This window comes from Purpureocillium takamizusanense, chromosome 3 (assembly GCF_022605165.1).
Source record: "Purpureocillium takamizusanense chromosome 3, complete sequence".
Taxonomy (NCBI): Eukaryota; Fungi; Ascomycota; class Sordariomycetes; order Hypocreales; family Ophiocordycipitaceae; genus Purpureocillium; species Purpureocillium takamizusanense.
In genome coordinates this window covers 1,756,459-1,782,804 of record NC_063070.1, presented here as the reverse complement: position 1 = coordinate 1,782,804, position 26,346 = coordinate 1,756,459, and the positions used below count along the sequence as shown (strand labels likewise).

Here is a 26,346-nt window from a genome sequence, read left to right as displayed (position 1 = left end):
GCCGTGTTTCGTCTGGTCGTTGACGATGGTCCCCTGCCTGCTGTGCTATACTGTATTCTAGTGCGGAGCTGCTAACATGAAGTGGGTGTCGCGTCGGGGGTGGGGCCGGGCCCGGCTTCCGACGGCAATTGATTTCGTAGCACGGCCAGGCCGGCGAGGAAGCCGATCCCCGTGTCACGTCGGAGCAGCGCCCGGTGACCGGACTCTGCTGCTACGAATACTGTACGTAATATCAGTCAACGCGAAACACGACGCGCACCTCTCTGGATAGCGTCACCGCCTCGCTTCAATTAGGTACCCACTGTCTAGACTCTACTGTATAGGTGTCGTACTCCGTGATGATACTACTCGGTGCTTGGCACAGTGTGGACGTGGATGATGGAACGGAAACACGAAGGCCATGGACGTTCCCGAAAGACAGGGGGGGAAACCCGCCATCAACGCCTCGTGTGGTTGACATTCTCAACCCTGCCCATCAGGCTCGCCACCGTCACCGCCTCTCGCAGCGCCCGCCCGACCTGGCCCCTCACGCCTCCCTCCTCCAGCACCATGACGCCGGCGATGGTGCACCCGCCCGGCGACGTGCCCTGGTCGCGCAGCTCGCTCGCCTGCAGCCCGCCCTCCTGCAGCAGCGCGGCGCTCCCGCGCATCGACTGCGCGATCATGTCCCTGGCCGCCTGCCGCGGCACGCCCACCGCCACCGACGCGTCCACGAGCGCGTCGCAGATGATGGCGAAGAAGGCGGGTGTCGACCCCGCGACCGCCGTGGCCGCGTCCATGAGCCGCGGCGGGAGGCGCGTCGTCCGCCCCACGCGCTCGAACACGGACTCGGCGAGCGTGACGAGGCGCTCCGGCAGCGGGTTGGACGCGGGCGTCTCGATGGCCGTCAGGCCGTGGCCCACGAGGGCGGCGATGTTGGGCAGCGCCCGCAGCACGTACGCCCGCCGCGGCTGCGTCTCCGCCGTCGTCTCGTCGCCGTACAGCGCCGTCTCGAGCCGCTGCCTCGACCACCCGGCCGCCACCGTGATGAGGAACTTGCCCGCGAGCGCGTCGCCCACGCCCGCCTCCCCGAGCACCTCCTCCACCTCGGTCGGGTCGACGCCCAGGATCACCACGTCGCTGTCCCTCACCGCGCCGGCGTTGTCCCCGCGCCGGACGGTCAGTAGCGTGCCGGGGAAACGCTCCTCGAGGGACGCCTGTGAGCGCGCGCTGCGGACGCAAGCGATGATTTTCGTAAAGGGCAGTCCCGCATCGGCACCGACGAGCTTGCTGATGATGGCAGTGCCCAAGTTGCCTGCGCGCGGAACGGGGCGTGTCAGTGAGAGGGTCAGGGGCGTAGTGGATAAGTGCACAGTATAAGTGGGCGCGCACCGCAGCCCAGCACGCAGAGCGTCTTGTCGACTCGTTCAGACATGACTGGAATGTGCCGTTTCTTCTTTCTTTGCAAAATGTGAATATGCAAGTTGAGAAATCAGCATAAAAAGTTCAAGATCGTCGAAAGCTTGATAGTGCAGCACGCACTCGAGGACGGATGTGGATCCGACGGGCCCATCGGGCGCGTTCCCGAGGGGCGTCGGCGAGGATCCCGAGACATTTGCGATGCCACGACACGACTGTGAACCAAAACGGAGAGGTTGTAACTAAAGAAAAGGCAAAATCAAATGCCAATGCATACTATGGGGCTTTAAAGCGGAGTATGTCTTCGACGATATCATCACTTGAAGAAAACCCTCTTCCATGATGTCAGCATCGCCGAGTCTGGTGTCATAGCCTCAAAGGATTCAATAAGGAGTAAATTTAGAACTAGGGATAAACACCAACAGCCGCATGCCTCGACTTTTTGCTCGCGGCCCCCGTTCAAATCAGCCAAACTCACTCACCCCTGCAGTCTCAACAACCTCCCCAGCCGCCTCCGCGCCTCCGCCCTGAGCGCCGCAAACTCGTCGCTCGTCCGCGACGCCGCGTCCCGGTTCTCCGACGCGCGCCGCGCCAGATAGCCCAGGCACTCGGCCAGGCTCCCCCACGTCGTGCACTTGTACACCTCGGGCGCGCCGCCGAGCCGCAGCAGCCCGAAGCTCAGCGCGTCCGACATGCCCTGCAGTTGCGCGAACCCGACCGGCACCGTCGGCAGGCCCTGCTCCGAGCGCTGCCTGTGCAGCTCGTGCGCCGCGACCACGCTCTCCCGGTTGTGGCTCGCGAGGAACAGGTTTACCGACGGGAACGGTCGCCGTTGCGTCCCTTTACATTCGGTTCGCTGCTGCTCGACACCGCTGCTGCTGCTGCTGCTGCTGAACCCCAAGAGATCCTGGCGCAGCGCCCCCAATGCAATGGCATCATACGCCGCGTCCGTGTCCTCTTTGGTGTCGTGGATTAGACTGCGCTTGTCCGTCGACAGGTATGCGCCGCGGACGAGCTTGAGCCCCAGAGTGAAGCCCTCGTCGAGCGCCGCTGCGAGGTCCCGCGCCACGGACGCGGGCGTGCTCTTGAGGTACGCCTGGTAGGTGCTGTAGATGACGGCGTGCCCGCCGCGGTTGTACTTGCGCATCAGGTCGAGGCCCACCTGGAGGATGCCGAACTGGTAGAGCTGCGACTCGGCGTCGATGAGGATGCGCGCCCGCTGCGCCTTGCACCGCGTGCTGATTTCGTCCAGGGCGTCCAGCATCTGCGCCGGGAGAGGCTCTCCTGCGGCGAGGGCATCCGTGACCAGAGGTCCTGCTCCGGTAATCCTAGAGAATGTCAGCATCTCGTACGAATATTAAGAGGCTGCCATGGTTCTTACTTGATGGCGAGCTGGTCCCCTTCGTCGAGCAGCTCGACAGCTCCGAGGGTTCGCTTGCGCCAGGCTGCGATGGCCGGACACATGGCGGCCCCCTCTCCGGCCCCAGCCTCTACTCCTAGCCCGTGAACGAGGTTCTTTCTGTAATCAAACACCGTTTCTGTAGCCAACGTGATGATGGTCCCGCGGAAGCCCATGTCCCGCATGCGGCGCATCGTCGCCTTTGTCTCGGCCGGCGTCTCGCCGCCGCAAAACTGCTTGTACACCGTCTGCTTCATGAGCCAGGCGAAAGGCCGGTTACGCTCGACGTCAAAGAGCAGCGGCCGCCGCGGCTGGCAGAGGTAGGAGAGGAAGGAGATGGCCGGCGAGAGCAGCCACGGCGTGGACGAGACGGTGTTTGTGAAGAGCGAGCGGCAGAGCGCCCCGGCCGACAGGGCCGCGAGGGGAGAGGCATTCTCCGGTGCTACCGGCTCGCGCTGAGAGACGGCACCGGCTCTCGAGACGGAGGCGACCAGAGGGGACTGTGTTGATAGCGCCTTGTAGGCGGTGGAGGCGATCCTGCCATTGCGAAGGCCTGACATTGCACCCGTCACGAGAGGCCCGTTGCTTGCTCGCTTGCCTGCACTGACGGGACTGACGATGAGGAGGCGACTCGACTCGACTCATAACACTTCATCCTGATGAGCGGGCGGCCATTCCCAGTCTTTTGGGTTGGGGCCATCTGGCCCGATTCGGCACCGGTCATCAAGCTCTCGGGTGGCTTGCCGACCCTCCACGATTCCCAAGAAGTGGCACTCGGGGTCCAGCGCGGGGTAGGGGTACGTGAGACAGAACGACAGAACGGCTGTCCCGGACGCCATGCAGCTGGAGACGACGACGACGACGACGGGTAGCCGCGGGTCTCGTGGTCTGGCCCCCCTCCGCAGTCCCAGACTTACATGTACGAAGTAGGTGGTCGTTCCCGTGATGCGATACGGACCCTGCAGAAGCGGCCGCCACTAGCACCTCCTGCGGCATGACACTATCATATCATTCAAAAAGTACGTAACCATGATATCAAATGTACGATGATACACGACGGTGCAGAATCATGCGCCGCACACATTTCAGCCGTCCAGCTCCTCTCCCCACGGGCCGACACCCGGACCCTTGTACAGCCGGCCGCCCTTCCAGACCCAGCCGATGTTGCTCCTCTTCTGCAGGACGCGGACGTCGTCGACCGGGTTCGCGCACACGCCAATCATGTCGGCCTCGTACCCGGGCTTCAGCTGCCCCGACTTGGCCGCCTGCTCGCGCACCGTCAGGGGCCCGTTGGCCGTGGCGGCACGGATGGCCTCGAGATTGCTCATGCCGGCCTCGACGGCGAACTCGAGCTCCATGGCCATGTTGAAGCCGGGCGGGGTATCCGTGCCGAGCGCAAAGGTGATGCCGCCGTTCTCGATGGCCAGCTTATACGCGTTGAGGTGGTTGGCGCCGCATAGCTTGGCCTTTTCCCAGATGATGCGCGGCATGCCCTTGCCGCCCGACTCGAGCAGTAGCTTGACGATGGTGCGCGTGGCGACGTAGATGGTGCCTCTCTCGCGGATCAGGTCGACGCATTCCTGGTCGGCAAAGGTGACGTGCTCGACCGAGGCGACGCCGGCGTGCACGGCCTGCAGGATGCCGGGCTTGCCGTGGACGTGGGCGGCGACGGCGCGGCCCATGCGACCGGCCTCGGAGACGATGGCGTCGAGCTCCTCGGGGCTGAATTGCGCATATAAGGGGTTATCGTCGCGCGAGAGGACGCCGCCCGAGGCCAGGACCTTGATGCACTTTGCGCCACGGCGGATCTGCAGGCGCACGCCCCGGCGACACTCGTCGACGCCGTCAACTAGGCAGCTCATGCCGGTGCCAAAATAGCCCGGGGTGATGTTAGCGACACCTAGGTTGAGCAGGGCGTCGCCGGCGGGCAGGGCGAAGATGTCGCCGTGGCCGGCGAGCTGGCTGAGGCAGGCGCCGGCGCTATAGACGTTGGGGCCGACGATGGTGCCGTCTTCGATGGCCTTGGCCACCTCGCAGCCGAAGCCGGCCACGTCCCGCAGCGACGTGTAGCCGCGCTGGAGAGCCTCCCAGCAGCCGCGGGCGAGGCGCGCGCCCGCCGTGGCCGGGTTGTCGGCGATGAAGGTGATTCCCGTGGTGCCATCCTCCTGGGCGGCCGCTTCATTCTCCCCGCCAAAGTGCACATGGCAGTCCCACAGCCCGGGCATCAGGTACGGCACCGCGTGCGTCTTGTGCGGCTGCTCCGTGTACTCGCCGGGCAGGTCCGCCTGCTTGCCGACCCAGACGATGAGCTTGTCGCGCGCCACGAGGGCGGCGTGCGGCAGGGGGTCGCCGTCGCCGGGGATGAGGAGGTCGGCGGTGACGATGGTGTAGAAGACCTTCTTGGAAGCGGAAGCGTCGTTGTCCTCATCTTGGCTGTCTCGCCTCTTCCCAGTGCGGACCGCGATGCCGAGGCCGGTCGAGTAGATGTGGGCGGGCAGCTCGTCTGTTTGGCTGCCGCGATCAGGGAAGTCGGGAACCACGCGTCTTGTCATGATGCCGTAGTCGTATATACTGTACAGTTACTACAGTATAGGTTTGCAACGATCAATGGAGCAGCTTTGGGGTCGGACAGCGGGAAATTGAGTGTCTTGAGAGGAGAGAGATGAGTGTCAGACTGCAAGACAGACTTGACTTCACGCCCTGCCTGCGTGAAAGTTCCCCGCGATTCAATGAAGATTATCCACACCGAGCGGGGCCTCCGGGGGATTGCTGGATCCAATTCCTCTTCGGGAAGGTCGATGGCGGAGCCCGGCGCCAGGCCGGCCGAGCGGGCAATACGCAATGGTCTAACATGGATCCTCCGTGGTAAAAGCGCCCGTTGTCCGCGGTTGAACAACGCGGAAGAACTGCGACTATTTGCTTGAGCCTTGGAATGCTAGTCATGCACGGAAGGAACAGCGGTGTATGTTATGGGCTGACGATAATCCGTCTGTCTGCAAGTTTAACCATTGGCACTCCGGGGGTCCCGGGTGCATGTGGAGCGCCGTCCGCCCGGCCGGCCCAGGGAGCTCCGGTTGAACGCCTCATCCGAAATGCTTGCGACAATTGGCATGTTCAGAGCCCGCCGGAACAGATGCGAGCGCTGACTCGCTTTTCGATGACCGCTGTGGGCGATGAGCCCGGATCCGTGGACAATTGTGCCTCTCCGGGTACTCTAGCCGAGGGGCCGCACACCTCGGTCAGCGTCGGTGAAGAAGACATTGGACCAAGCACAGTGTCATCATTATGCATGCCAGTCGCCTCCGCAACGCACTGCTCTGTAATACATACGTTCGTACATACTTCGTACCTTGTTTTCTTCCCACAGCGACCGACTGGACACGCAGACAGCGGTGGGCTGACATAGGCTGCACGCAAACGATTTCGTGACCTAATGGCAATCGCCAGTTCGCCAGGTATTGCTCTCTTTTCTGCACAGTCGTGAGCAGGCCTCGACTGGTCCATGCAGACAAAAATCCCTGTGCTGGCGTCAGCCCGGCAAGTCCCACGATGTCAAAAGCTGAAGGACCCGCATGCAACAGCGCCTACGCCTCCCAGACGTCGTACGACCCGTGCCGCCCCACGACAAGGTCATCTATAACTCACGGGACGTGCATTTCGACCGAGGTATAGAGCATCGCATCGCGCCCGTGTCAACCGGGCCGCCGTCTGCGCCTTGTGACCGACGAGCCGACACACCGAGGAGAAGTTATTGCATGATGCCACCCTCGCAACCTCGTATGTCGGACCCTCGCCCAGCATAGCATCTTCCCGCAGCCTACCAGTACTCAGCCCGTGAGGCTGATTTGATGATCGACAATTGTGCATACAACTCCCGGCTCCCGCCAAACAGACATGAAAGCAATACCCTGACGCAACGCCTTTCGCATAAGCTTATGTCGGTGGCGCCCCCCTCCGGCTGCGAAACGTACTTCGTATAAAGACGCCGGATGCAAGGTTCACTCTTGTCCGGGCCAAATAAGAAAACAACATCACTTCTCGTCACTCCGCCCAGCCCGGTCGGTGCATACGTGTCGCCGCGGCGACATCCACAGCGGGACGGCTGGGCCGCATCCGCGCGTCGACAAAGTTCGTCCGTCTCACTGGGCGGTTGTCCCAAGGCCCTGGCCGACTTGTGCCGCGACCGGTCCGTGATGCCAAATGGGTCTTGGCGGCGCCTACTGCGTCCGTGACGTATTGGAATTTTCAGTTTGTCGAGGAGGAAACCATGGCAGGCGCTAACATCTATAAATACGCACCGTGTCTTGCCCTCATCCAAGTCAACATGGCCTCCCTCCAACTCCAACTCAAGATTTAAGCGGCACGTCAAAGAAAACACACACATTTTTTTCATCTTTGATCCCATACATATATAGTAGACAGTCAGGCACATTGACGACAGGTAACGGCCATGCTTCTCCGCCACATCGTCTTCGCCGCCTGCGCCGGCTTGGCATTCGCCCACGACGAAGGACGCCCTTGCGGCCTCAAGATCGCTCCCTGCCCGCGAGGCTACTTCTGCCACCCCGACTCTCCCGCGTGCACCGACCTCGACCGCTGCCGCGGCACCTGCGTCGTGCGCAACAAGTACCCTTCTTGCGGCGGCAAGACGGTGACCCCGCGGCCCTGCCCCAAGGAAACTCACTGCATCGACGACCCCCGCGAGCCCGGCGGCTGTGGTCTCGCCTGCGACAAGCCCGGCATCTGCGTCCCCGACAAGCCCAAAATGTGCGGCGGCTTTGTGGGCTCCTTGTGCCCGAAGGGGTTTTCCTGTTACGACATCCCCAAAGACGGTTGCGACCCGAAGCGTGGTGGTACGGACTGCCTTGGAATGTGCCTGTAGTAGTGGGCTCCTTCGCCGCACCAGACAGTGTAAAGGCATTAAACAAAAAGAGTAATACTACCCATAATACAGAGTGATCTCGCCGTATAGATATCCCCAGGTCTAACCTTCTTTCCAGTAAACCCTGTGCCGCCCAGCCCGCTCATATAACCGCAGCAACACCAGCAACACCAGCAGCATACCATATGTTAGGGGCGCGTGTTTGGCCAGCTTGGGCCTGGCAGAGGCGCCAAAAAGAGACTACGTAGCCCCAATCTGTGAGAAAATACATCCTTCGAGCGAATTGAGTCTTGCAATTTAGTTGTCGGCGTGCGTTGCGCCACGGCACTGCCATCTCATGCCTGCACACCAAAAATGGTGGCGCGGCTGGTGGTAGAGGGAAGAGAAGGGGCGCAGACCAGAGATACATCATGAAACAGGTGTGCAGCAAGACTCATCTGTCTGTGAGAATAGTAGCACTCCAACAAGAATACTTGCTGGCCTTTGTCCGTCCCGTCATTAAGGGCATCGCATGTTCAAGAAGACCAGGTCCTACTCGTACGGCTCTGCAGCTTGGGCCCTCCCATGTCGACGAAGCCGTCCGGGGGCCGTGAGAGGCAGGAAGTCCGGACTCGTGGGGTCCGCCAGACGCGACGGCGGCCTTGATCTTTGCGCTCAAAGCATTAGGCAATGGGGCAGTGAATGTACGACATATACAACCCCTCTGTACCAGATTCGCCGCCACTGGTCCGAAGTTTGAACTTCTTAGAGCGGGGCGGCGGCGGACATTGATGCGACTCGCATCAAAATCATCTGCTGGCGCATCCAGTCTCTCCCCTTTTGTACGTGTACTTTGTACGTACCAACTTTGGCCTGCGCTCGGTTGCCGATAGATTTTGGTTGGTATACTTGCTAGATGGCCGGATGAGGCGTGTAAATACATGGCTTGCCGCAACACAACCCACCCTCAATGGCCTTCAGCCATAATAATACCAGTGTTAGTGATGGAAAAGTGATCAATATAGCAAGGATATAAACACCAATCATCCCATCAGAAGATGAGCATCTAAAATGGTTCGCATTGGGTGTCCTTATACTTCCCTATACGGAGATCCTTCCGCCGAAAACCTCCTCAGTGTGACGCGCATGTTGCCGCCACAGTGTTCACGCTGCGATTTACAGTTTGGCTGCACAGTGCAGGCAGCAGTCATGTGGATGGTTCGGTTTCCAACCTTGAGCGCCCTTTCGGCAGGTATAAATCCGCTCTTCCCCCCCCTTCTGAGTCCTCCTACTTTATTTCCTTTTGACATATGAGGATTTGATCTTGCGCAAGCAACATCGTTCCTGACTGTTCTTTTCAACTGCAATCTATGATGCAAGCTGACTTTTTTCGTTGGACCGGGGGGAATGATTCCAGGGACTGCGGTCCCGACTGTTCTTTTCATCGCATGACCTATGATGATGACACCTTCGGGGAAGCTGAGGTCTGCGAGAGACTGGGGCATGATTGCGACGAGTTTTTCTTCTTCTTCATTTTTCCCTTTGTTTTTCTTTTTCGCTTCCCTTCAAGATGATCCACCTTCCTCCCCTTCCTCTTTATAGTGACGCAAGAACGAGCTTTACAGCAAGGACGGACCACTAAGAGATCTGCGAAGTGGCATGGAGTAGGAAACCGCTTACGCGGCCATATAACAACTTATACGTTAAAGGCACTTCCGAGAATGTAGGAAGTAAAGCGTAGAGCCTTAGAGTCGCAAGATACCAAGTAGAGGCCAAACTCGTAGCTACTCTTGCAAATCGGGGTCTGCTGAACTTTATCACAACCACCGAGCGTAGCGAGGAAGGACACGTATCTCAACTGAACTTTGCGATCCCGTTTTTTGCCAGATTGATAGCAGCTCAACTCCAAGAATACAATCTTGACGAGCGGAAACCGCATCGTCCAAGTTATTCATTTGCGCAAGTCGCCTCCGCCGCCAATCTCGACGCTCGTCGGAGGTCGGGCTATGTGAGTTGGCGACCGGATCCGCAAATTCGACAGACATGTGAAGACACAATGAAGCATAGGTTCATGTTGTCTTGAACTGTCATGGTAGGCGCGAAGAGTCCGGGTCAATCATGTACAAGGAATGATCTCTACCTTCCGCAATGCAGTCCTGTCCTTGTCCTCGAGGTCGGCTCTGTCCTCAATCTTCAGCCATGACAGCGTGACCTTCAGAAAAGAGGGAATCGTTACAGCGTAGTTCTTGCCAACATTTCGACTTTGCCGCTCAACCGCCGCTTAGCCTACAAGACGGGAAAGAAGAACCATCAAGATGAGCCCGGAATCGACCGACTGTACAGCCAAGATCCTTCCTCGCAGACTCAGACTTCCTCCCACCTTGTAATCGAGAAAGTGCAGGCATGTCGTTGAACTGTTCATGATGACCTGACCTTGCGCAAACCGGTCCGAAGGTCAGCCCAGCGCTTTCTTCTGGACCTTCCCTCCCCTTCACACCGCGTTGTGACGATGTAATTCAATGGAGATATCGGCGTGCGTTGCGGCGCGCCGGTCTCGTCCCATGCCTGCGCACTAACAATGGCTGGCGCGGCAAGGGGGCGGGGCGCGGGCCAAGAAAAAGTGGAACGGCTCTACGAATAGTAAGGTACCTAGTACGGAGTAGTACTCATAGAGATATGTACTTCGTACTCCGAGTACCTCTGGCAAGCTCCCCTCATCAGCTCGCAGCAACCCACCACTGCCGCCGCGGCCGAGGGGCAGCACCGGCCAGCCTGCATTGGTAGTAGCGACGACACCTCATCCCTCCGATCCCACCGACCGACCCTCCCGGCCCTTCTTCCCCATCCGCCGAGGACCTTTGCTCGCAATCCGCGCAGCAGAGCAACGTGCACGCGCGCATCTTGTACCTGCTGCTGCCGTTGCTGCCGCCGTCTCCCCTCATCATCACAAAGGCCCCGGCGCGCCCGCCCGCCCGCCCATCCGCCCGCCGGTTGCCATGTCGTCGAACCCGTTCCGCAAAAAGGCGCTGCAGGCCATCGACACGGGCCGCGCCCAGTCCCCCGCCAAGTCGAGCTTGCGCAGCTCCTCGTCCAACTCGCCGCTGCCCGCCGCCGCCGCCGCTCTCGAAGGCAGCGATGCCGCCCTCGACTCGGACGTCCTCAGGCGGCCCAAGCCCGTCAAAAAGGTCCGCGTTATGTCCCCGCCGCCGCTGTCCCCCGACTCGCCCGAGTGGCCGCGCAGTAGTAGCGCCCCCTTCTACGAGTATCCGCCGCCCGGCGCCGTCCTTGGTCCGGACGCCGCGCCCGCCTTCGCATATGCCCCCGGGCCGGGGGATCCCTTCAACGGCGCGCCCGCCTCCGCCGATGACGAGAGCGACCGCGAGACTGCCAGCAGCACGGCTACGCCTCCTCCGCCGCCGAGGCCGCCCGCCGCCGCCGTCAAGGGGCGGAACCCCGGAACGCTCGTCGCGGCACCTATGCCCATCTCGACACCTACATCCTCATTAGAATCGGCGGCGGCGGCGGCGGCGGCAGGCGTCCCGGCGAACCCCTTCAGTAAGACGCTGCAGGACCTGGAGCAGTCGCGGGAACTTGAGGCGCAGAATCGCAGCGAAGGAGAGGCTCTCAAGGCAGGCAACGCTGCCGCGCGTCAGTCCCTCAACGTCGATTCGTTCCGGCGGCTGCTCATGACGGGCAAGGCGGATGACGACGATGCAGCGAGGAAACAGGACGACCTGACCGGGAGTATAAATCGCCCAACAGCCAGAGACGAGGACGACACATCCGAGTCGACTGACTACATCACAACTGAGGACGAGGCTGGGCGCGCGCAATCATCGAGTCCGAACCAGCAAAAGTCCTCCAAGGAGAAGAAGGCTCCGCCGCCGCCGCCTAGCTCGCGCCATGGTAAATCTCTCAAGGAGGATGCGTCCGCGCGCCTCGCCCCGTCGACGACCACTTCCACAGATATCAACAAGCCGTTGCCCATATCACCCGTGCGGAGAAGCTACGATGACGAGTCCCCCTTCGACCGCGAGTCCGCTGGCAAGGTACCAGAGTCGGAAGAGGAGCCGGAGGAGAAGCTAGCGGAAGAGTCTGAGTCTACGACACAATCGCTGGCCACCACGCCTGCGAGGCAACCCAGTTTGAGAAAGTCGGCGCCGGCGCCCCCGCCACGGAGAGGCCACGCTCGGTCCGATACGCGGTCCGAGTCACAACTACCGCAACCGCAGCACGACGCGCCGGCGAGGACGTCGACAGACGACGGCACGCCCAGGCAGCCTGCTCAGGCGCCGCTCCCACCTCCCCCGCGGAGACCGCACGCAACGCCGCGGCAGACCTCGTCACAGGGCGGCTCCGCCGCGCAAATCGTCCAAGCGGCTGCCTCCACACCGTCTCTGTCACATTACTACGAGTCCGACTCCGACAGAGCCGCCGCGGCCTCGGATGCTACTCCCGCGGGAAGCAGCCCCAGCGCGAGCAAGCTCCCCTCGCCGAGGCCGCCCGCGCCGCCGCCCGCGCGCAACTCCTCCGTGCGGCAACGGCCCCCGAGCGTGAGCAGCGTCGACGGCATCAGCAGGCGCATCTCGGGCGAGGCGCCGCCACGGACGTCCCGTGACGGGGCACCTCCGCATCTGGGTCCTCCGCCACCACCGCCGCCCAAGAGACAGAGGGGCAACAGCTCGAGCAGCACCAATGACCTCAGGAGGGCGAGCGGCGAGAGCGCGTCGCGGCCACAGCTCCAGCACCCGTCAGGGGAAAGTTCGGGCAAGGGCGTGGACATTCTGGCGGACCTGGACGCGTTGCAAAGGGAGGTGGATGCTCTGCGGGGGAAGATGCGCTAGATCTGGATGGGGGATGCGATGTTCCCTCCCTCTCTCCCTCCCATGTACGCGGAAGGGTGTGCTGGTTGAGAGCGCCGGTGCGGCAAACACCTCTCTCACAATATAGATGGCATGGACGGCTGTGGCATGACCGGTCAGAGAATTCACAGTTGTACAATACCGGAGATACGTAGCGTTGAAGCTGAGAATATGCATGTCACGCCGCACGGCACAGGGCCTGCATGCGACGGTGGCTCTGAGCCCCCTCTTCTCTACTTTCTTTGTTTTCATGTATCGTGTCTAAACTGGCCGTCTATCCTCTAGAGTAGGCCAGTTCGGGTGTGGTCTGTCTTCGCGCGCACATCCGACGTAGCGACGGCAGCCCGACCGGTGGTCCCATCCATACCGCAGGCGCCGTGCCCGCTCTAGACGTGAGCGCGAATTAGTGTGGCAGCGTCTAACGGCTTTCCCCCGCCCCCAATCCTCTGGTACCCGACAACACACGCGCGCATAAAATAGGCATTGCGGAAGCAAAACTATCGGGGGTGGTGCCCAATTACAGCTCCTTCTTGCGCTGCGACTCGGGCAGCAGCGCCACCTTTTCGTTGAACAGCTTCTCGGCGTCAGTCCAGACGCGGGCGCTCTTGCGGTCCTTGAGCTGCAGCAGGGACTCCTTGAGACCGTCGCTGAAGGCCTCGCTGGCCTCGCGAGGCAGCATCGACGGGAGGTGGTCAATGCTGATGACGGTGAGCGGGGTGGCGGCCTTGTTCTCGTCGTTTGCGACCTCGACGGGCACGGTGGGATCGTCAAAGGTGGTGTTGATGTTGTAGATGGGGATGGGGTTGTGCGGGTTGGTGGTGTCGCAGGAGACGTCGACAACGACGGCGAGCTTGCGGCCGGCCTTGGAGAGGAGGTCGTTGTTGACAAAGGGGGGGATGGGCTTGGAGAGGTAGATCTGTTTATTTTCGTTTCTGTCGATCAGCGGGTGGGCTTACGTAGAGGTAGGGCTGAAATGAGGGTGCGACGGTTCGATTCGATAGACAGAAGGGGGGAAGGGGGCGGGGGAGGGAGAACGCACGGCGTTGAGGAAAATGTCATGCTGCGCAATCTCCTCGTACGGGCCATCGCGGCCCTTGGTCTCGGCGAGGTCCCAGCGGGTGATGTTCGCCTCGGGAATACCGGCCTTGACGAAGAGGTCGCAGGCGCCCTTGCCGCAGCGGCCCAACGCGCCGAGCACCATGGCCGTGGGCTTGCGGCCGAGGGCCTTTTCCGCGGCGGCCACGTCCCCGCGGATCTGCTCGACGAGCTCGTCCTCGTTGCGGTAGTAGCCGCGGCCGTCGGTGAAGCTGGCCACCGAGGGGAGCTTCTGCGCGGCGGCGGCGGCGGCGGGGTGGGCGAGCTGCCAGGCGAGGGCCTTTGCGCCGAGGGCGGCGCCCGTGAAGCCCGCGTGGTAGCCAAAGGCGCTGACGCGGCGGCCCTGCTCGTCGACGAGGAACTCGAGGTCGTACAGGACGGACCCCCCGCGGGGAAAGCGGCCGAGGACCTTTTCCCAGCCGCCCTGGTTCTTGTAGCAGTGCGCAAACGAGATGTGGTCGTTGGTCAGCGCGAAGTCCTCCTCGGGTATCTCCTTGAGCCCCAGGACGAGCGTGCCCGGGGTGGCCGTCGGCCAGCCGCCCGCGGGGACGAGCTTCGCGCCCGCGGCCTCGTACTCGTCGTCGTCGAAGATGCGCTTGAAGTCCGGGTCCGTCGAGGAGCGCTCCACGGAGACGGGGTAGCCGGCCTTGACGAGGGAGCCGATGACGGCGGGCGAGAAGGAGCGATGCTCGAGGGGCTTCTGCTCCGCCCGGAGCAGGATGGCGGGGTATCCAGACATGACGATGTGATTTTTGCTGTGCGAAGGGGGTCGGTCGGTCGGTCAGTCGGGGGCGGCAATTGGCTTCCGCGAAGGAAGAGAAGGGGTTTTTGAAGAGTGGGAGGATGGGAGAGAGAAGGGAAGGGGAGGAAAAGAAGCAACAAAGTTGTCTGCCGCGCGTGGCGTGGTGGCGCAAATAAAGAGCGTAGCTAGCGGGGCACGAGGTTCTCCAGGAGCGTCAAACTCGCTGCGAGAACCGGCGGTCGGCGTGTAAAGGGGGGAAAAATTGTCGGGAGGCGCTCGCAGGACAGGGCGGTGAAGCTTCCCAAGACAAACAAACGACAACCAGGATGACTGCAGTGCTGCTCGATAGACACGCCCACAGGGGAAGCAGAACGGCCAGTCACAGACAGGCACTGTCAATGCGCGGTCGGCCGCTGCGCTTTGTTGTAGCAACAGGCGATCGCAGCACCGGCATCGCAACAGCCCTGACTCACGATGCCTGGGCCCGCCTTTCCCCTCCACTCCCCCCCGCCGACCGCGGGGCACATTGTGACTGAAGCAATTGGTGCCCGCCAATATACTGTATGTTGGAATAGAGCGCGCTAAACACTTGGCCCTTAGTGGAGTCGCACCTCACTTTTAATCATTCTAGTATCGCTACACACCCACGAGCTATACGCACGGCAGTCATAAACTCAGTTGTGCAGCGCGGCTTCGCGGGCGGGAGTTGACGCAGCTTGGACGAGGTGAGCTTTTATGCGGGCAAGAATCAAGCTCCACCAACGGAGGAGACGCCACGAGGTTTTGCTCCACAACTGGGGCGCGTAGGGATGGCGTGACTGGCGCAGGCATCATCACGTTGGCGCTGGATCCCTTGCTTTCCAATTTACGTGAGATGCCTGCATGCCTGTATGGAACACTTTATGTGAGGCCCGAAGTGACGGCGGCGGTGGTTGAATGGTGGCAGAGGATTTTCATGCTCTGGGAGCGGCTGACATGCAGGACTCCTTTTTGTGCGGCATTGGCCCGGGCCGCTGCCAGATTGCCAATCACTGCCTATAAGGCAGGTGCCCGGCGCTGGCCCCCAAGCCCTGTGACCAATGCCCGTTTGCTCTTCAGGGGCCGCTCTGCGATCGGTGTCCATCAGGGTCACTTCCGGAGCGCGTCGCCGCCGGGGCCCCCACTTCCCCCCGCCCGTCGGCTCCGGGCTCCGGGCGGGGTGGACGCCCGGTGAATTAATAATGCACACATGCCGTGCAACCAACACCCTTCTGCTAGGTTCCAGCATTCGTCAGATGTATTACCAACCGCGGGCTTTGAAACGCCCATTCTCGTCTTCTACTTTATACTCTTCTTCGCCCTCCTCTTCGTCCCGCTTCTCTGCATTTCTCAGAAGCACTACTAGTCTACCACTAGCAGATACCACCAGCACTCCAGCCGCCCTCACACCTCAACGGACAACCCCCCCCCCTTTCAACAGTACCAAGGCAACCATGACGCACTTTCGCATCGCCGTCACGACCGACACCATATGCCCTTGGTGCTACGTCGGACACAAGCAGCTCAAGCGTGCGCAGGAGACGTGGACGAAGCGCCACCCCGCCGACACCTTTGCCGTCACCTATCACCCCTTCCAGCTGCACCCAGAGTGGCCCAGAGGCCCCGCGTCCAGCCACGACAAGGGTCAGTACTACCGCGAGAACTACGGCCCGGAGCGCGCCCGTCTGTCGCAGCAGCGCCTCACGGCCGTCGGCCGCGAGCTCGGCATCGCCTTCAAGTTCGGCGGGCGCACCGGCAACACGCGCGACTCGCACCGCCTCGTGCAACTGGGCAAGAAGCACGGCAACGAGACGGAGCTGCGCGTCATCAACGGCCTCTACAACTCCTTCTTCGAGAACGAGGGCGACATCTCGCAGTATGACGTCCTGAGGAAGGTCGCTCTCGGAGCGGGCATCTCCGAAGCCGAGTTCCAGAAGGCCATTATCGACAGCGACGAGGGCGGCGACGCCGTCGATGAGGCCGTTGTGAAGGCGCGCCTCGAGGGCATTTCCGGTGTGCCCGACTTCCAGATCCAGGACCGCTTCCAGATCAACGGCGGTCAGCCTGCGGAAGTGTTCGTTCAGATTTTCGAAAAGGTCAAGGCGCTCGAGGCTCAGTCACAGGCCTCTTCTTGAGCAGCGTCTATTGAACATTGTTTTTAAGGGACGTGCAAGTGTGTTGCCAATTATATTCATGATAAGCCAATATATTATATATCTATAAATATTGTACCTGATGAGGACATGGTCCAACAGACTTTAAGTAACTTATATACAGCGAGAAATAGAGCAGCAAATCTTGCCCGTGATGGGCTATGTACCCAGTACTGTGAAGAACAGTACCACCTCCATATGTAAATCGAATCGGAAAAGAAAATCTCGTACATCTCTCGCGTCGATCGGCGTATCGCATCATGTCGCACGGCCGACCCCGCCATTGAGCCCAGCCAGACACTCAAGCCTGGCAATTGCTGGCGGCGAGCGTCCACCCCATGAGGCGGTTCGCCACGTCCGTCGCATAGCAGGGCGTGCTGCCGAGCCCGTTGTTGAGGTTGCCGTAGTCGGCGGAGCCGCTGTTGTAGAGGCGCGCGGCCGCGTAGAACGAGCGGCTGCCGCTGCCGCCCGTCGCGCCGCTGGCCTGCGCCAGCGTCTGCTGCAGGCCGTCTCCCGAGGAGGTGCCCGCGACACCGTCCTGGATCATCAGCGTGATCTGCTCGGCCGGGCAGGGGTTCACGCCCGCGCAGCTCCCCTGGCCGTTGTGCGACTGCATGAGGCCAGGGTTGCGCACCCCGTTGTCGGTCGTCGGCGCCCGCACGCAGCCCTTGCTCTCCTGCATCACGACGGCGAGGACGAAGCGCGGGTCCACGCCAGTCGAGCTCGCAACCTGCTGGATCGTGCTCTTGATGTCGCCAATCTCCGTTGCCGAGTTGTCTGCGCCCCAGTCGTTCCAGCCGCACGACTTCTCCATCACGGGCTCATTGGCGCCCCAGAGCTCGTCAAAGCTGCCCCAGGCAGACTCCGCGGGCCATCCGGCACCCGTGGAGCCGTCGCCGCTGTAGAAGACATAGCGGTCCGCCACCTCTCGGGAAAAGACTTGATATGTAGGCAGAGCCGTGGCAGTGGCCGCCAGGGTCGCAGCTGCAAGGGCAAGGTTTCCAAGCATCCTGATAGACATTGGACTAGTTTGTAAATGAATGTATGTAGAAAAAGGTATATATATACTCGAAAGAAGTAAAGGATTGTTGGATCTTGAGCTGTGGTATGAAAATTCTCAAGAAAACGCAAGGAGATTCTCTCCCATTTATACTTGTCTCCCCGAGTCCGATCGTGAAGCCGCGACAGCTTCAAGATTCGGCAGTCCGCAAGGGCCAATACCACTATCGCCGACCGACTACCTCCACGTAGGCGGTATATTTCACTACTCACACCTAACATGACGAGCGTCCACAGTTCATGTACCTCGACAAGTTGGCACTATTCCTTCAGATGATACCTTGAAATCCCAAGCCTGTATGAATGAGGGAGGTGATCAGAGCACTTTACGCGCCGCCGGACCACTTGTTGCCTACGCGTGACTCTCCTAGCCCATCTCACACGCGGATAAATCCAAAAGACTACGATTGAAGTTGTCCGCTCCGGTCTTTACTAGCTGCTTTGGTGCCTTCCCTCCGATCCCTCGGTTCCCCCAACTAACTGGCCCAACCCAGCCCAACTGCCTGTTGCCTTTGCTCCGTCGGCTTCCCGCGCTAGATCCTGAAACCCCCCCAAATCCGCGCAGCGTTAAAGGAGTCCTTTTCGAATTTGTGGCTGCTGCTTGGCCCAGAAGGGCAGCTTGCAGAGCTTTTCAGACGTCCGGCCACTTGCAGGGGGCGGCTGTGGCTGCGGCTACCGCTGTTGATGTTGCTCAAACAAGGTGACAGGGCGCCAGGGTGAACGTTCCATCAGCTGTCTGCCTGCCGCCGTCGTCGATGCCACCTTGGCGCGAACCCCACGTGCGAGATCGCCCATGTGGTCCGACCAATGCGAAACCTCTCTTCCATGGACCTGCGTTCTTTTTCTAGCCAAGTGACATGTGTGCTGAAACACTGACAACGTCGCTTGCCTCTTCGTCTGCAAGACAAGCACTCTCCAGAGCCCGAAAGTCACTAGTAGAGACAACGCCCCTGGGTGAGAACGTGTCTGGTGTAAGTACTTCGTAGGTGGGGGTCTAATCGCTGGGTCGTCAATCCGGTCCTTGCTGACGGCATACATTGGCAGTTAGTTGAGTCGACAGCTCGTGGGGCAAACAGACGGCAGTGTCGTTGCAAAACGCCACTCCGGCAGAGTCGTCCTATGAATGGGTCTCACATCTACTAACATGTCCCTCATCCCCGAACTCGCCGTTCAGTCTTTTGCAGCATCCGTCCCGGAACGGCACAGTCTAAGACGGTTGTGGATGTGGAGAAGGCCGAATGCTGAAGCCCCAGAAAGCACGAGGCCAATTCCTGCGAACACCGCGCGGTATCGAACAAGCGCACCCCCCGAGACCCTAGCTGCGGTGCCTGGGGAGAATTCGTGGACCAGAATTTTGGCGTTACTTGGCACAGTCCGTCCCTGAACCTTTCCCCTTCGGAGCGTTGGCCCCAGATGTGATTGCTGGAGATTCACACGATTCGGGCCGTTGTTTTAGACGGCTTAGTGGGCCGCCGCACCTCATACCAAAGCCCCCAGGTTATTAGTGTCGACTCTGGATGCCTTGTTAGATTGTTGGTCAATCGTATGTAGCACTTGCAATGAGTCACTTGCTCCTTCAACATTGTGCGACAGGCTTCGGAAAGACGGATCTTAGCCAGCAGCACATGAGCCCGTGAGCCTAGGGATCTGCGCCGGGTTCCTCATGTGCATCTTCAGTTATTTTCTCAATGCATCAATGTAACGTTTGCGCCTGGTTTGTCATGGCGAACGGGTATCATTCTAGTTTCTCTCTACGTCTCTCTCGGAATGGCAGACGCCGATCCATCTAATACTGTATAGTACTCACGATCGAACTTACCTCTAGCCGTGGCTCAACGCGCCACCTGAGATGATATCGGTAGCTGGCTCGGCTTTGGATGGCTCGTATGCCGTCGAACGTAAAAGGTCGAGACTTGCGGCACCAACAGGCCTGGCCCGGTATGAGTCGCTCTATTCGCTCCGGAAGAGGACTTGCGAGCGCCTGCTCAGCACGGCGGTCCACGAGTCGAAACCAAAAGATGGCGCGTAGAAGAGGACACCAATCTCTTGGCTGGTCCACCAGCTGGCTCTGTCCATGTTGCCTGAACCGAGGACGAGATACTCGTCGTCCACCATGGTCATCTTGAAATGGCTCACGACCGGCTCATCATCGCAGCCCTTCCGGCTAGCTAGCGGCTTGTAGTAGAGAATCTCCAGTTTTCCCGGAGTCACAGGCTGGGCCTCAACGTCAGAAGGCCCCTTTGGCACGTGTAACTGCTGGTACCTCTTGATGAAGCTGTTGAGGCACCACGACGTCGTGGTGCCGGCGGTTACGAGCTGCTCGATCAACATCATGCCCTTGCTGGTGCGAATCTGCACGTCTACCCCGCGTGCCAAAGCCGCTAGAAGCGCTTCAAGGGCCGGCCATGAGGTGACGTTTGGGGTCAGGATGGTGATTTTGCGCCGCGCATTGGCGAACAGGGTGAGGAGCGCCGCGTTGAGTGGTGTGATCGGAGGGTTGGAGTGGGAAAGAAAGGGGAAGAAGCTGAAGCGCGGGTTGCGGTGGTGCGAAGATGGGAGAAACAAGGTTGGGACGGGCGAGTGTGGTTGGAATTTTGTGGACTGCGTCGCCGAGCCGCCGTGTGCGACGATTTCCGTGCTGCTGGTTATGGAATTCCTTGCATCGTCATCCGCATCGTCTTCGACCCCACGCATGATCTGCCGGGCGCCATCGTCGGCAGCAGTACGGGGCGCGCCCCAAACCCGCTCATGGAACGTTGTCAGGCGCGAGACGACGTCCCCCTCCAGCTCGATGCACCCCTCGAACCACCGTTCCCAGCTGACGTTGCAGCTCGGAACAAAGGCGCGGCTTCCATCAACAATGACATACTTGGGGTGCATGACACTCAGAGGGGTGAAGAAGATGCTCTTGACCGTCAACTGTATGCCGCCTTTGCTCAGCGCCGCTTCGTCCGGCAAGCCGAGTTCAGTCCATCGCAAGGGCGGGTACGTGTATCCGTCACGAGCAGACGTGTGGAATAGCTTCTGCAAGAGGCCCCTGGATGAGAAGCCAATGGTGATGTGCAGCGTAGGCGCCGAGGGTTGGGCTCCGGACCGAGATGACGCCAGCCTATGGAGCGTGTCGCGGAGGCCGTCGAGGGAAGGCGACGGAGCCCAGTAGCAAGTGACAAAGTGGACCGAGTACTTGGCCGTCAGGATGGCCGGTAGGATGGCGCGCGTGAAGATGGAATGACCGGTGCCGACGTAGAGGGCGCGCGGAAGGCTGGTGGTGATGAGAGAGTCGACGTCGCTTACGTGGTGGTTGGGGAAGTCGTCCTGTTGTTCCGCCTGGCGGGACACGAGTAGCTCCTTCCACGGCCTGACAAACGAGGCCGGAAACTCGGTTGGTGGTCCGGGTGCCATGGTCGCCGGAGAGCAAGTTGAGGCGGCTGGTGATGGTCAATGCCAACAATAGCTCGTTGAAGCGTGCGGTGGGCAGGGATGACTGAGAGAACTGGGTGGATGACGCGGGAGCTCCCTCCGAAAAGGGCGAACGCGTGTTCATCCATGCTTGGGCACTCATAGGCACCCTTTTGTAGGGACTACAGTGAGCGGGCAAAGGGTTAGAGGCGCTGCAATGCCTGCACTACCGGAACTTCCGTGCCTTTACTTGCGCCGCCCTCATCACGGTCGATCTGGCGAGTCTAGCATGTTGTCTCGTCTCACAGGAGGAATTGTGTGCTTTGGAGATAAGCTGCACAATCGCGGCTCTCCCAGGCACCAGGGGCTACTCCTACTTCGCATCAATACTTCACGTCGTTGTCACCAAGTTGCTTCCTGGAATGTCCCGCTAACCCTGCAGCTGCAGATGCAGTGCAGGGCCATACGGTTGGCCGAGCCTCCAGCTCCCTGTGTAACCACACGTTGAATTGGTCAGATACCTACGTATTCGTATGTACGAAGTACGTAGCAGTATACCGACTTGCATGCCGCATCGCAAGATACTTCGTGGGTTGATCCAATGCAGCCCCAGCTCCAGCTGCGCCGTTGGGATGGGAGGGGCGCTGGATAGAGGCCATTTCAGTGGAGGCGTCGACTCGTCATCGCTGTAAAACTGCGCTGGGTTCCCACCTGGTACTGCCAGAGGGCTCTCCACGGTGAGGTCCACTGCTGTGATCGCGCCCGATGGACCCGAATGCAGCAGAGCATGCGCGGCCTGTCCGGAAACTGAGCACGGCCTAGAATACCCCGGGTGCACGCCCACAATAGTTTGGCCACACCGCCTGCCCTGGCCCCAGCCGCTCTCTGCCCCCCGGCAGAACCCTCCCGTCATTCCGTTGCCCCTCCAGCTCAGGCACGACTTCGGGTCTGGCGGCGCATCCTCAATCAATACTCCACCTCCACCACTTCGTCCGCACCGTGGTCCCCCTTTCTTGCTCGCCGCAGTCTGCGAGCATCTCGTCACCGCAACCATGATTTCGGGCGTCCTCATATTCAATCAAAAGGGCGAGAACCTCATCTTCCGCGCCTTCCGCAACGACTGCCGTCCGCGCCTCGCCGATGTCTTCCGCATCCAGGTCATCTCCAATGCCCAGGTCCGCTCGCCTATCTTGACGCTGGGCAGTACCACCTTCAGCCATGTCAAGCACGAAAACATTTACCTCGTCGCCATCACCAAGAGCAACGCCAATGCTGCCCTCGTCTTCGAGTTCCTCTACCGGCTGATCCAGCTTGGCAAAGGCTACTTTGGAAAATTCGACGAGGAGGCTGTCAAGAACAATTTTGTCCTCGTCTACGAGCTCCTCGACGGTATGGCCCCCCGGCCCCAGACTCCTCATCGTGCGCTGGCATACGGCGTATGCTGATGGCTTGATGATGCAGAAATTATCGACTTCGGGTACCCCCAGAATACCGAGACAGACACCCTCAAGATGTACATTACCACCGAGGGCGTCAAGTCCGAAACACGCCCTGAAGATACCTCCAAAATTACCATGCAGGCTACCGGTGCTCTCTCCTGGCGCAAGGCCGACGTGCGCTATCGCAAGAATGAGGCCTTTGTCGATGTCATCGAAGATGTCAACCTCCTCATGTCGGCCACTGGCGCCGTCCTCCGCGCCGACGTCACGGGTCAGATCGTCATGCGCGCCTACCTCTCTGGCACCCCCGAGTGCAAGTTCGGTCTCAACGACCGCCTCCTTCTCGACAATGACGGCCTTCAGAGCTACCCGAGCGGTAACAAGATGGGCACAAAGGCAACCAAGGCCGCCGCCGGCAGTGTCACGCTCGAAGACTGCCAGTTCCACCAATGTGTCAAGCTGGGCAAGTTCGATACGGACCGCATCATCAGCTTCGTCCCGCCCGACGGCGAATTCGAGCTCATGCGGTACCGCTCTACTGAGAACGTCAATCTGCCTTTCAAGGTCCACGCCATCGTCAACGAGGTTGGTCGCACAAAGGTCGAGTACAGCATCGGTGTCAAGGCCAACTTCGGCCCCAAGCTCTTCGCCACCAACGTTGTCGTCAAGATCCCCACACCTCTCAACACGGCCAAGATCATCGAACGTTGCACACAAGGCAAGGCCAAGTACGAGCCGAGCGAGAACATCATCGTGTGGAAGATTGGCCGCTTCACGGGCCAGAGCGAGTACGTGTTGAGCGCCGAGGCCATCTTAACGCACATGACCAACCAGCGAGCATGGAGCCGTCCGCCCCTGAGCATGAACTTCAGCCTTCTCATGTTCACGAGTTCCGGACTGCTGGTGCGCTACCTCAAGGTGTTTGAGAAGAGCAACTACTCCAGTGTCAAGTGGGTGCGGTACATGACGCGGGCAGGCTCGTACGAGATAAGGTAGGCGCCCGCAGTCATATTCACAGGATTAGTGCTAACGGAATTAGGTTTTGACGAATGACGATGTATGATGGTGTGCAACGGCACACGGATACCCTTAGAGTCTGTAGTGGTTTTCCTTTCCGCACACGCGACGGGCACCTCATGCGAACATGCGCCGTGCGTCCAACTCTCCCTAGTCACAACATTCTTTTTGGGTTGCCGCGACAGCGAGTCTAGGACTGCGAGGCCAGCGGGCTTATTCCGCCGCGCCATAACGCCCATCTCCGCGCCTGCACGCGCCGACGTTTCTGTACAACGCTGTGGCTGCAACCGTCAATGTGCAGAACTCGCTGGCCGACCCTGCTTGGCAACTGTTCCCATGGCCCGGGCGGCCTTGTGTACGGCGATGCGCATGTCATCGGCAGGTCCGATCTCCGTCATTGGCTTGACTTCGAGATATCGCCTCTAGCCTGATTTTAAGCCCGTACGACGCACGTCCCGCAGCCGTCCCGAGGCAGCACTTCAACGGCGAGACCGCGTAACGGTCCGTCCGTGGGTTATTGCGACGTCTTCTGCGGTGCACAGTCTGGAGCATCCTTCTCGAAGAAGCTGGCGCCTCGAGTAGCTAACGCGCAGAACGGCCTCAAGTCGTCATATCGCCGGCGTGACGCGGCTGAATTCCTCATTGCGCGACATGAGCTCGGGCACTGACAGGATCCGATGGCACTCCTTCCAGGGATTAGTGCACTGAGTAGCTTCACCGCGCCCAGCGGCCGCTCCGGCCTCTTGCGATCCGGACGCAAGCGGTGCGTGACGTCGTCAGGTCTCTCGTCATAGCCACGGATTGGGGTTCCACGTGCTTAGGGACCACACCCTTTGCCCCGACCAGGATCAATAGGGTGGCCTGTTTTCTCACGCGCGAGGGATTATCGTGACTTTCGCTCTTATCCAGCTGAATTGGAGGTGAGGAGCTGAGATAACGGACGCAAAATCCCTCAGGGGCGTTTGGGCAGGAGGTGAACCTCCAATTGTATAAGAAGCTTCCTCGGGACGGGCGTTGGGACGCCAGCAACTGCTTGTTAGACAGTCAACGCCAACCTGGCCTTTCACGCGCTCTTCTAGCCAGCCTTGTGGCTCTATTATGCTCGAGACTTGGAGTTACTGTTATCAACTCTTGGCCATTCGTGGCGAGTCTGAGCCTCGATGACCATCCTTGCCCCTTTGACGGACCCCGCCCTGAACTTGAGCAACAGATCCGCGTTTGCCCTCGACAGTTCTCGACGGAGCTGCTCTGGCAGCAAGAAACGAGTGACTTCACACCTTTCCTTAGGACACTGGAATTACCTGCTCCTCAACCACCACCGACACTACTACCGCCGCCACCAACCATCCTCGGCTCGGTTTTACTCCATCGTTGCACAAAAGACGCCCATCGAACGAGTCATCTTGTCCTTCCGTCCTTGTCCGAACATCCTTAATCCCCGTCATCAGCCACCAAGGTCCACCACACCCGTCTGTCTCTTGCCTTGCCTTGCCTTGCCTCGCCTTGGCGCCATTCCCTGTCCATCTTCTTGCCCTGCCACCTCGCCCCCCTCCCCCCTCTTTCCCCCGTTCGAACCAATATATTCACGTCAGCAAGGCAACCGGCCGAGACATAGGGATCGCTTCGCCTTTTTCTGGTGCGACCCGACCCTAGGCAGCTTCTCTCCCGCTCTCCGACTGGAGGAGGGGGACGCGCCCACGAGCAAAGTGGTGAGGGCCGCTGAGTGCGCGCACTAGAGGCTCTTCGGTGCTGCTACCCTCTTGGGGTTGCGTTCTGCGGGGTCCCTGCCCTTGAGAGAGCGGGGGAGGTCAGTGCTTGTGAAGTCCGCGCAAAGGAGGGATATACCGGAATTACTCACGAGAAGAGTGCGGTCAGCCCAGTCGAGGGAGGACGAGCCACAAGGCAGACAGACAGAGGCACCAGCAAACAAACGACCAGAGCTTTGGGAAAGACAGAAGCGGGAAAGAGAAATTATGTGCCAGTGGTCGGTCCTCCACCACCACCACATACCCCCGTGCCCGCGGCCCCTGACCTCGGCCAGCCACTACCTCTACTGCCCGGACGCGGTCATCGATCCGTCCACGGGTGAGCCCGCCGCGCCCTGCACCAATGTCGTCTTCACGCCAGTGGCCGCTGCGGAGGGCACGGCGACGACGACGACAACAGCAACAGCAACGACCGCCAACACCGCCGCCATCACCATAGCGGCAGCGGGCTGGGCCTGGCACGGGGAAGCTGCCGCTGAGCCTCCAAGCTGCTGCTCGCTGGGCAAATGCCTCATCAGCGTCGAGTGCAGCACGGGGGCGTGCCGCGTCGAGGATCTGGGCGGGCGTTGGGCGTGCTGCGCGTGCGGCAGGGGGGGCAACGCGTACACGACGTGCACGAACCGCAAGGTCGGCAGCCCAGACACGTTCTGCTACCACAACGTCTGCGCGGCGTGTACGGCAGACCGGTAGCAAACGAGCAGAAAGTGGGAGTTCAGGGGGACGATGGTACCGGAGATGGCCAACCCCGGGGATTGGAGCTTCGACAACGTCGTCAAGATGAGCCTGTGTCGGGTCGGTGGTGGCTGAAGTCACGGGGGTGGTGCTGAAGGGCTCCGAGAGACCTAGGACAGCCAACCGCGTGGTGTCCCCCTCGTCGTCTGGTGAACCTTCTTGGGGCGAGTGGGAACGCATTGCGGCTATTCTCCAACACTTGCCAGCTCCAGGTGAGGCTTTCAGCCCGCCCTTCCGAACTCCGATCTAGAAGCAAGACTGGAGAGCCGTCTTCGTCGCTTTCATTGGTGAGAAACTCTCGTCCGCGGGTCACACAGGCCTCGGTTCGGCTATCCCTCCGAAGATCCACGGCGCAGGAGCTATATCCCCCTTGCGGGGCGCCATCTGCATCGAGCACGACGGTTCT

The 26,346-nt window shown here is 60.4% G+C and overlaps 11 protein-coding genes across 11 annotated transcripts; 5 read left to right on the top strand and 6 right to left on the bottom strand.

Annotated features, from left to right (window-relative positions):
- Nucleotides 1-209: 209 nt before the first annotated feature.
- On the bottom strand, nucleotides 210-1,620 carry JDV02_004117 (Pyrroline-5-carboxylate reductase). The gene is made up of 2 exons (XM_047985302.1): nucleotides 1,372-1,620; nucleotides 210-1,294 (listed from the first exon to the last, which is right to left on the bottom strand). The coding sequence occupies exons 1-2, from the start codon at nucleotides 1,412-1,414 to the stop codon at nucleotides 438-440; spliced, it is 900 nt and encodes a 299-aa protein (XP_047841279.1). The 5' UTR covers nucleotides 1,415-1,620; the 3' UTR covers nucleotides 210-437.
- A 256-nt stretch (nucleotides 1,621-1,876) lies between these two features.
- PUT1_1 (proline dehydrogenase) lies at nucleotides 1,877-3,357 on the bottom strand (the record flags this gene model as incomplete). The annotated part of the gene is made up of 2 exons (XM_047985301.1): nucleotides 1,877-2,726; nucleotides 2,780-3,357. The coding sequence occupies 2 exons, from the start codon at nucleotides 3,355-3,357 to the stop codon at nucleotides 1,877-1,879; spliced, it is 1,428 nt and encodes a 475-aa protein (XP_047841278.1).
- A 412-nt stretch (nucleotides 3,358-3,769) lies between these two features.
- On the bottom strand, nucleotides 3,770-5,784 carry JDV02_004115 (uncharacterized protein). The gene has a single exon (XM_047985300.1). The coding sequence runs from the start codon at nucleotides 5,347-5,349 to the stop codon at nucleotides 3,883-3,885; it is 1,467 nt and encodes a 488-aa protein (XP_047841277.1). The 5' UTR covers nucleotides 5,350-5,784; the 3' UTR covers nucleotides 3,770-3,882.
- Nucleotides 5,785-7,247: 1,463 nt separating this feature from the next.
- JDV02_004114 (uncharacterized protein) lies at nucleotides 7,248-7,679 on the top strand (the record flags this gene model as incomplete). Its single annotated transcript, XM_047985299.1, has 1 exon — nucleotides 7,248-7,679. One exon carries the CDS (start codon nucleotides 7,248-7,250, stop codon nucleotides 7,677-7,679), a length of 432 nt encoding a protein of 143 aa, XP_047841276.1.
- A 2,849-nt stretch (nucleotides 7,680-10,528) lies between these two features.
- JDV02_004113 (uncharacterized protein) lies at nucleotides 10,529-12,742 on the top strand. The gene has a single exon (XM_047985298.1). It carries the CDS (start codon nucleotides 10,655-10,657, stop codon nucleotides 12,500-12,502), a length of 1,848 nt encoding a protein of 615 aa, XP_047841275.1. The 5' UTR covers nucleotides 10,529-10,654; the 3' UTR covers nucleotides 12,503-12,742.
- Nucleotides 12,675-14,711, bottom strand: LYS1 (Saccharopine dehydrogenase). The gene has a single exon (XM_047985297.1). The coding sequence runs from the start codon at nucleotides 14,352-14,354 to the stop codon at nucleotides 13,473-13,475; it is 882 nt and encodes a 293-aa protein (XP_047841274.1). The 5' UTR covers nucleotides 14,355-14,711; the 3' UTR covers nucleotides 12,675-13,472.
- Nucleotides 14,712-15,449: 738 nt separating this feature from the next.
- JDV02_004111 (uncharacterized protein) lies at nucleotides 15,450-16,687 on the top strand. The gene has a single exon (XM_047985296.1). The coding sequence runs from the start codon at nucleotides 15,578-15,580 to the stop codon at nucleotides 16,508-16,510; it is 933 nt and encodes a 310-aa protein (XP_047841273.1). The 5' UTR covers nucleotides 15,450-15,577; the 3' UTR covers nucleotides 16,511-16,687.
- Nucleotides 16,688-16,829: 142 nt separating this feature from the next.
- Nucleotides 16,830-17,537, bottom strand: JDV02_004110 (uncharacterized protein; the record flags this gene model as incomplete). The annotated part of the gene is made up of 1 exon (XM_047985295.1): nucleotides 16,830-17,537. One exon carries the CDS (start codon nucleotides 17,535-17,537, stop codon nucleotides 16,830-16,832), a length of 708 nt encoding a protein of 235 aa, XP_047841272.1.
- Nucleotides 17,538-19,301: 1,764 nt separating this feature from the next.
- JDV02_004109 (uncharacterized protein) lies at nucleotides 19,302-21,097 on the bottom strand. Its single transcript, XM_047985294.1, has one exon. The coding sequence runs from the start codon at nucleotides 20,987-20,989 to the stop codon at nucleotides 19,538-19,540; it is 1,452 nt and encodes a 483-aa protein (XP_047841271.1). The 5' UTR covers nucleotides 20,990-21,097; the 3' UTR covers nucleotides 19,302-19,537.
- Nucleotides 21,098-22,038: 941 nt separating this feature from the next.
- Nucleotides 22,039-23,471, top strand: APM4 (clathrin associated protein complex medium subunit; the record flags this gene model as incomplete). The annotated part of the gene is made up of 3 exons (XM_047985293.1): nucleotides 22,039-22,375; nucleotides 22,448-23,417; nucleotides 23,465-23,471. The coding sequence occupies 3 exons, from the start codon at nucleotides 22,039-22,041 to the stop codon at nucleotides 23,469-23,471; spliced, it is 1,314 nt and encodes a 437-aa protein (XP_047841270.1).
- A 1,944-nt stretch (nucleotides 23,472-25,415) lies between these two features.
- Nucleotides 25,416-25,898, top strand: JDV02_004107 (uncharacterized protein; the record flags this gene model as incomplete). Its single annotated transcript, XM_047985292.1, has 1 exon — nucleotides 25,416-25,898. The coding sequence occupies one exon, from the start codon at nucleotides 25,416-25,418 to the stop codon at nucleotides 25,896-25,898; it is 483 nt and encodes a 160-aa protein (XP_047841269.1).
- Between the last annotated feature and the right edge of the window lie 448 nt (nucleotides 25,899-26,346).

Bases quoted from the DNA above. Each gene is read 5' to 3' on its own strand.
- JDV02_004117 (XM_047985302.1), bottom strand. From the start codon at position 1,414: ATGTCTGAACGAGTCGACAAGACGCTCTGCGTGCTGGGCTGCG. The intron at 1,295-1,371 runs GTGCGCGCCCAC...TTCCGCGCGCAG, and splicing joins GCTCTGCGTGCTGGGCTGCG to GCAACTTGGGCACTGCCATC.
- JDV02_004115 (XM_047985300.1), bottom strand. From the start codon at position 5,349: ATGACAAGACGCGTGGTTCCCGACTTCCCTGATCGCGGCAGCCAAACA.
- JDV02_004113 (XM_047985298.1), top strand. From the start codon at position 10,655: ATGTCGTCGAACCCGTTCCGCAAAAAGGCGCTGCAGGCCATCGACACG.
- LYS1 (XM_047985297.1), bottom strand. From the start codon at position 14,354: ATGTCTGGATACCCCGCCATCCTGCTCCGGGCGGAGCAGAAGCCCCTC.
- JDV02_004111 (XM_047985296.1), top strand. From the start codon at position 15,578: ATGCACACATGCCGTGCAACCAACACCCTTCTGCTAGGTTCCAGCATT.
- JDV02_004109 (XM_047985294.1), bottom strand. From the start codon at position 20,989: ATGGCACCCGGACCACCAACCGAGTTTCCGGCCTCGTTTGTCAGGCCG.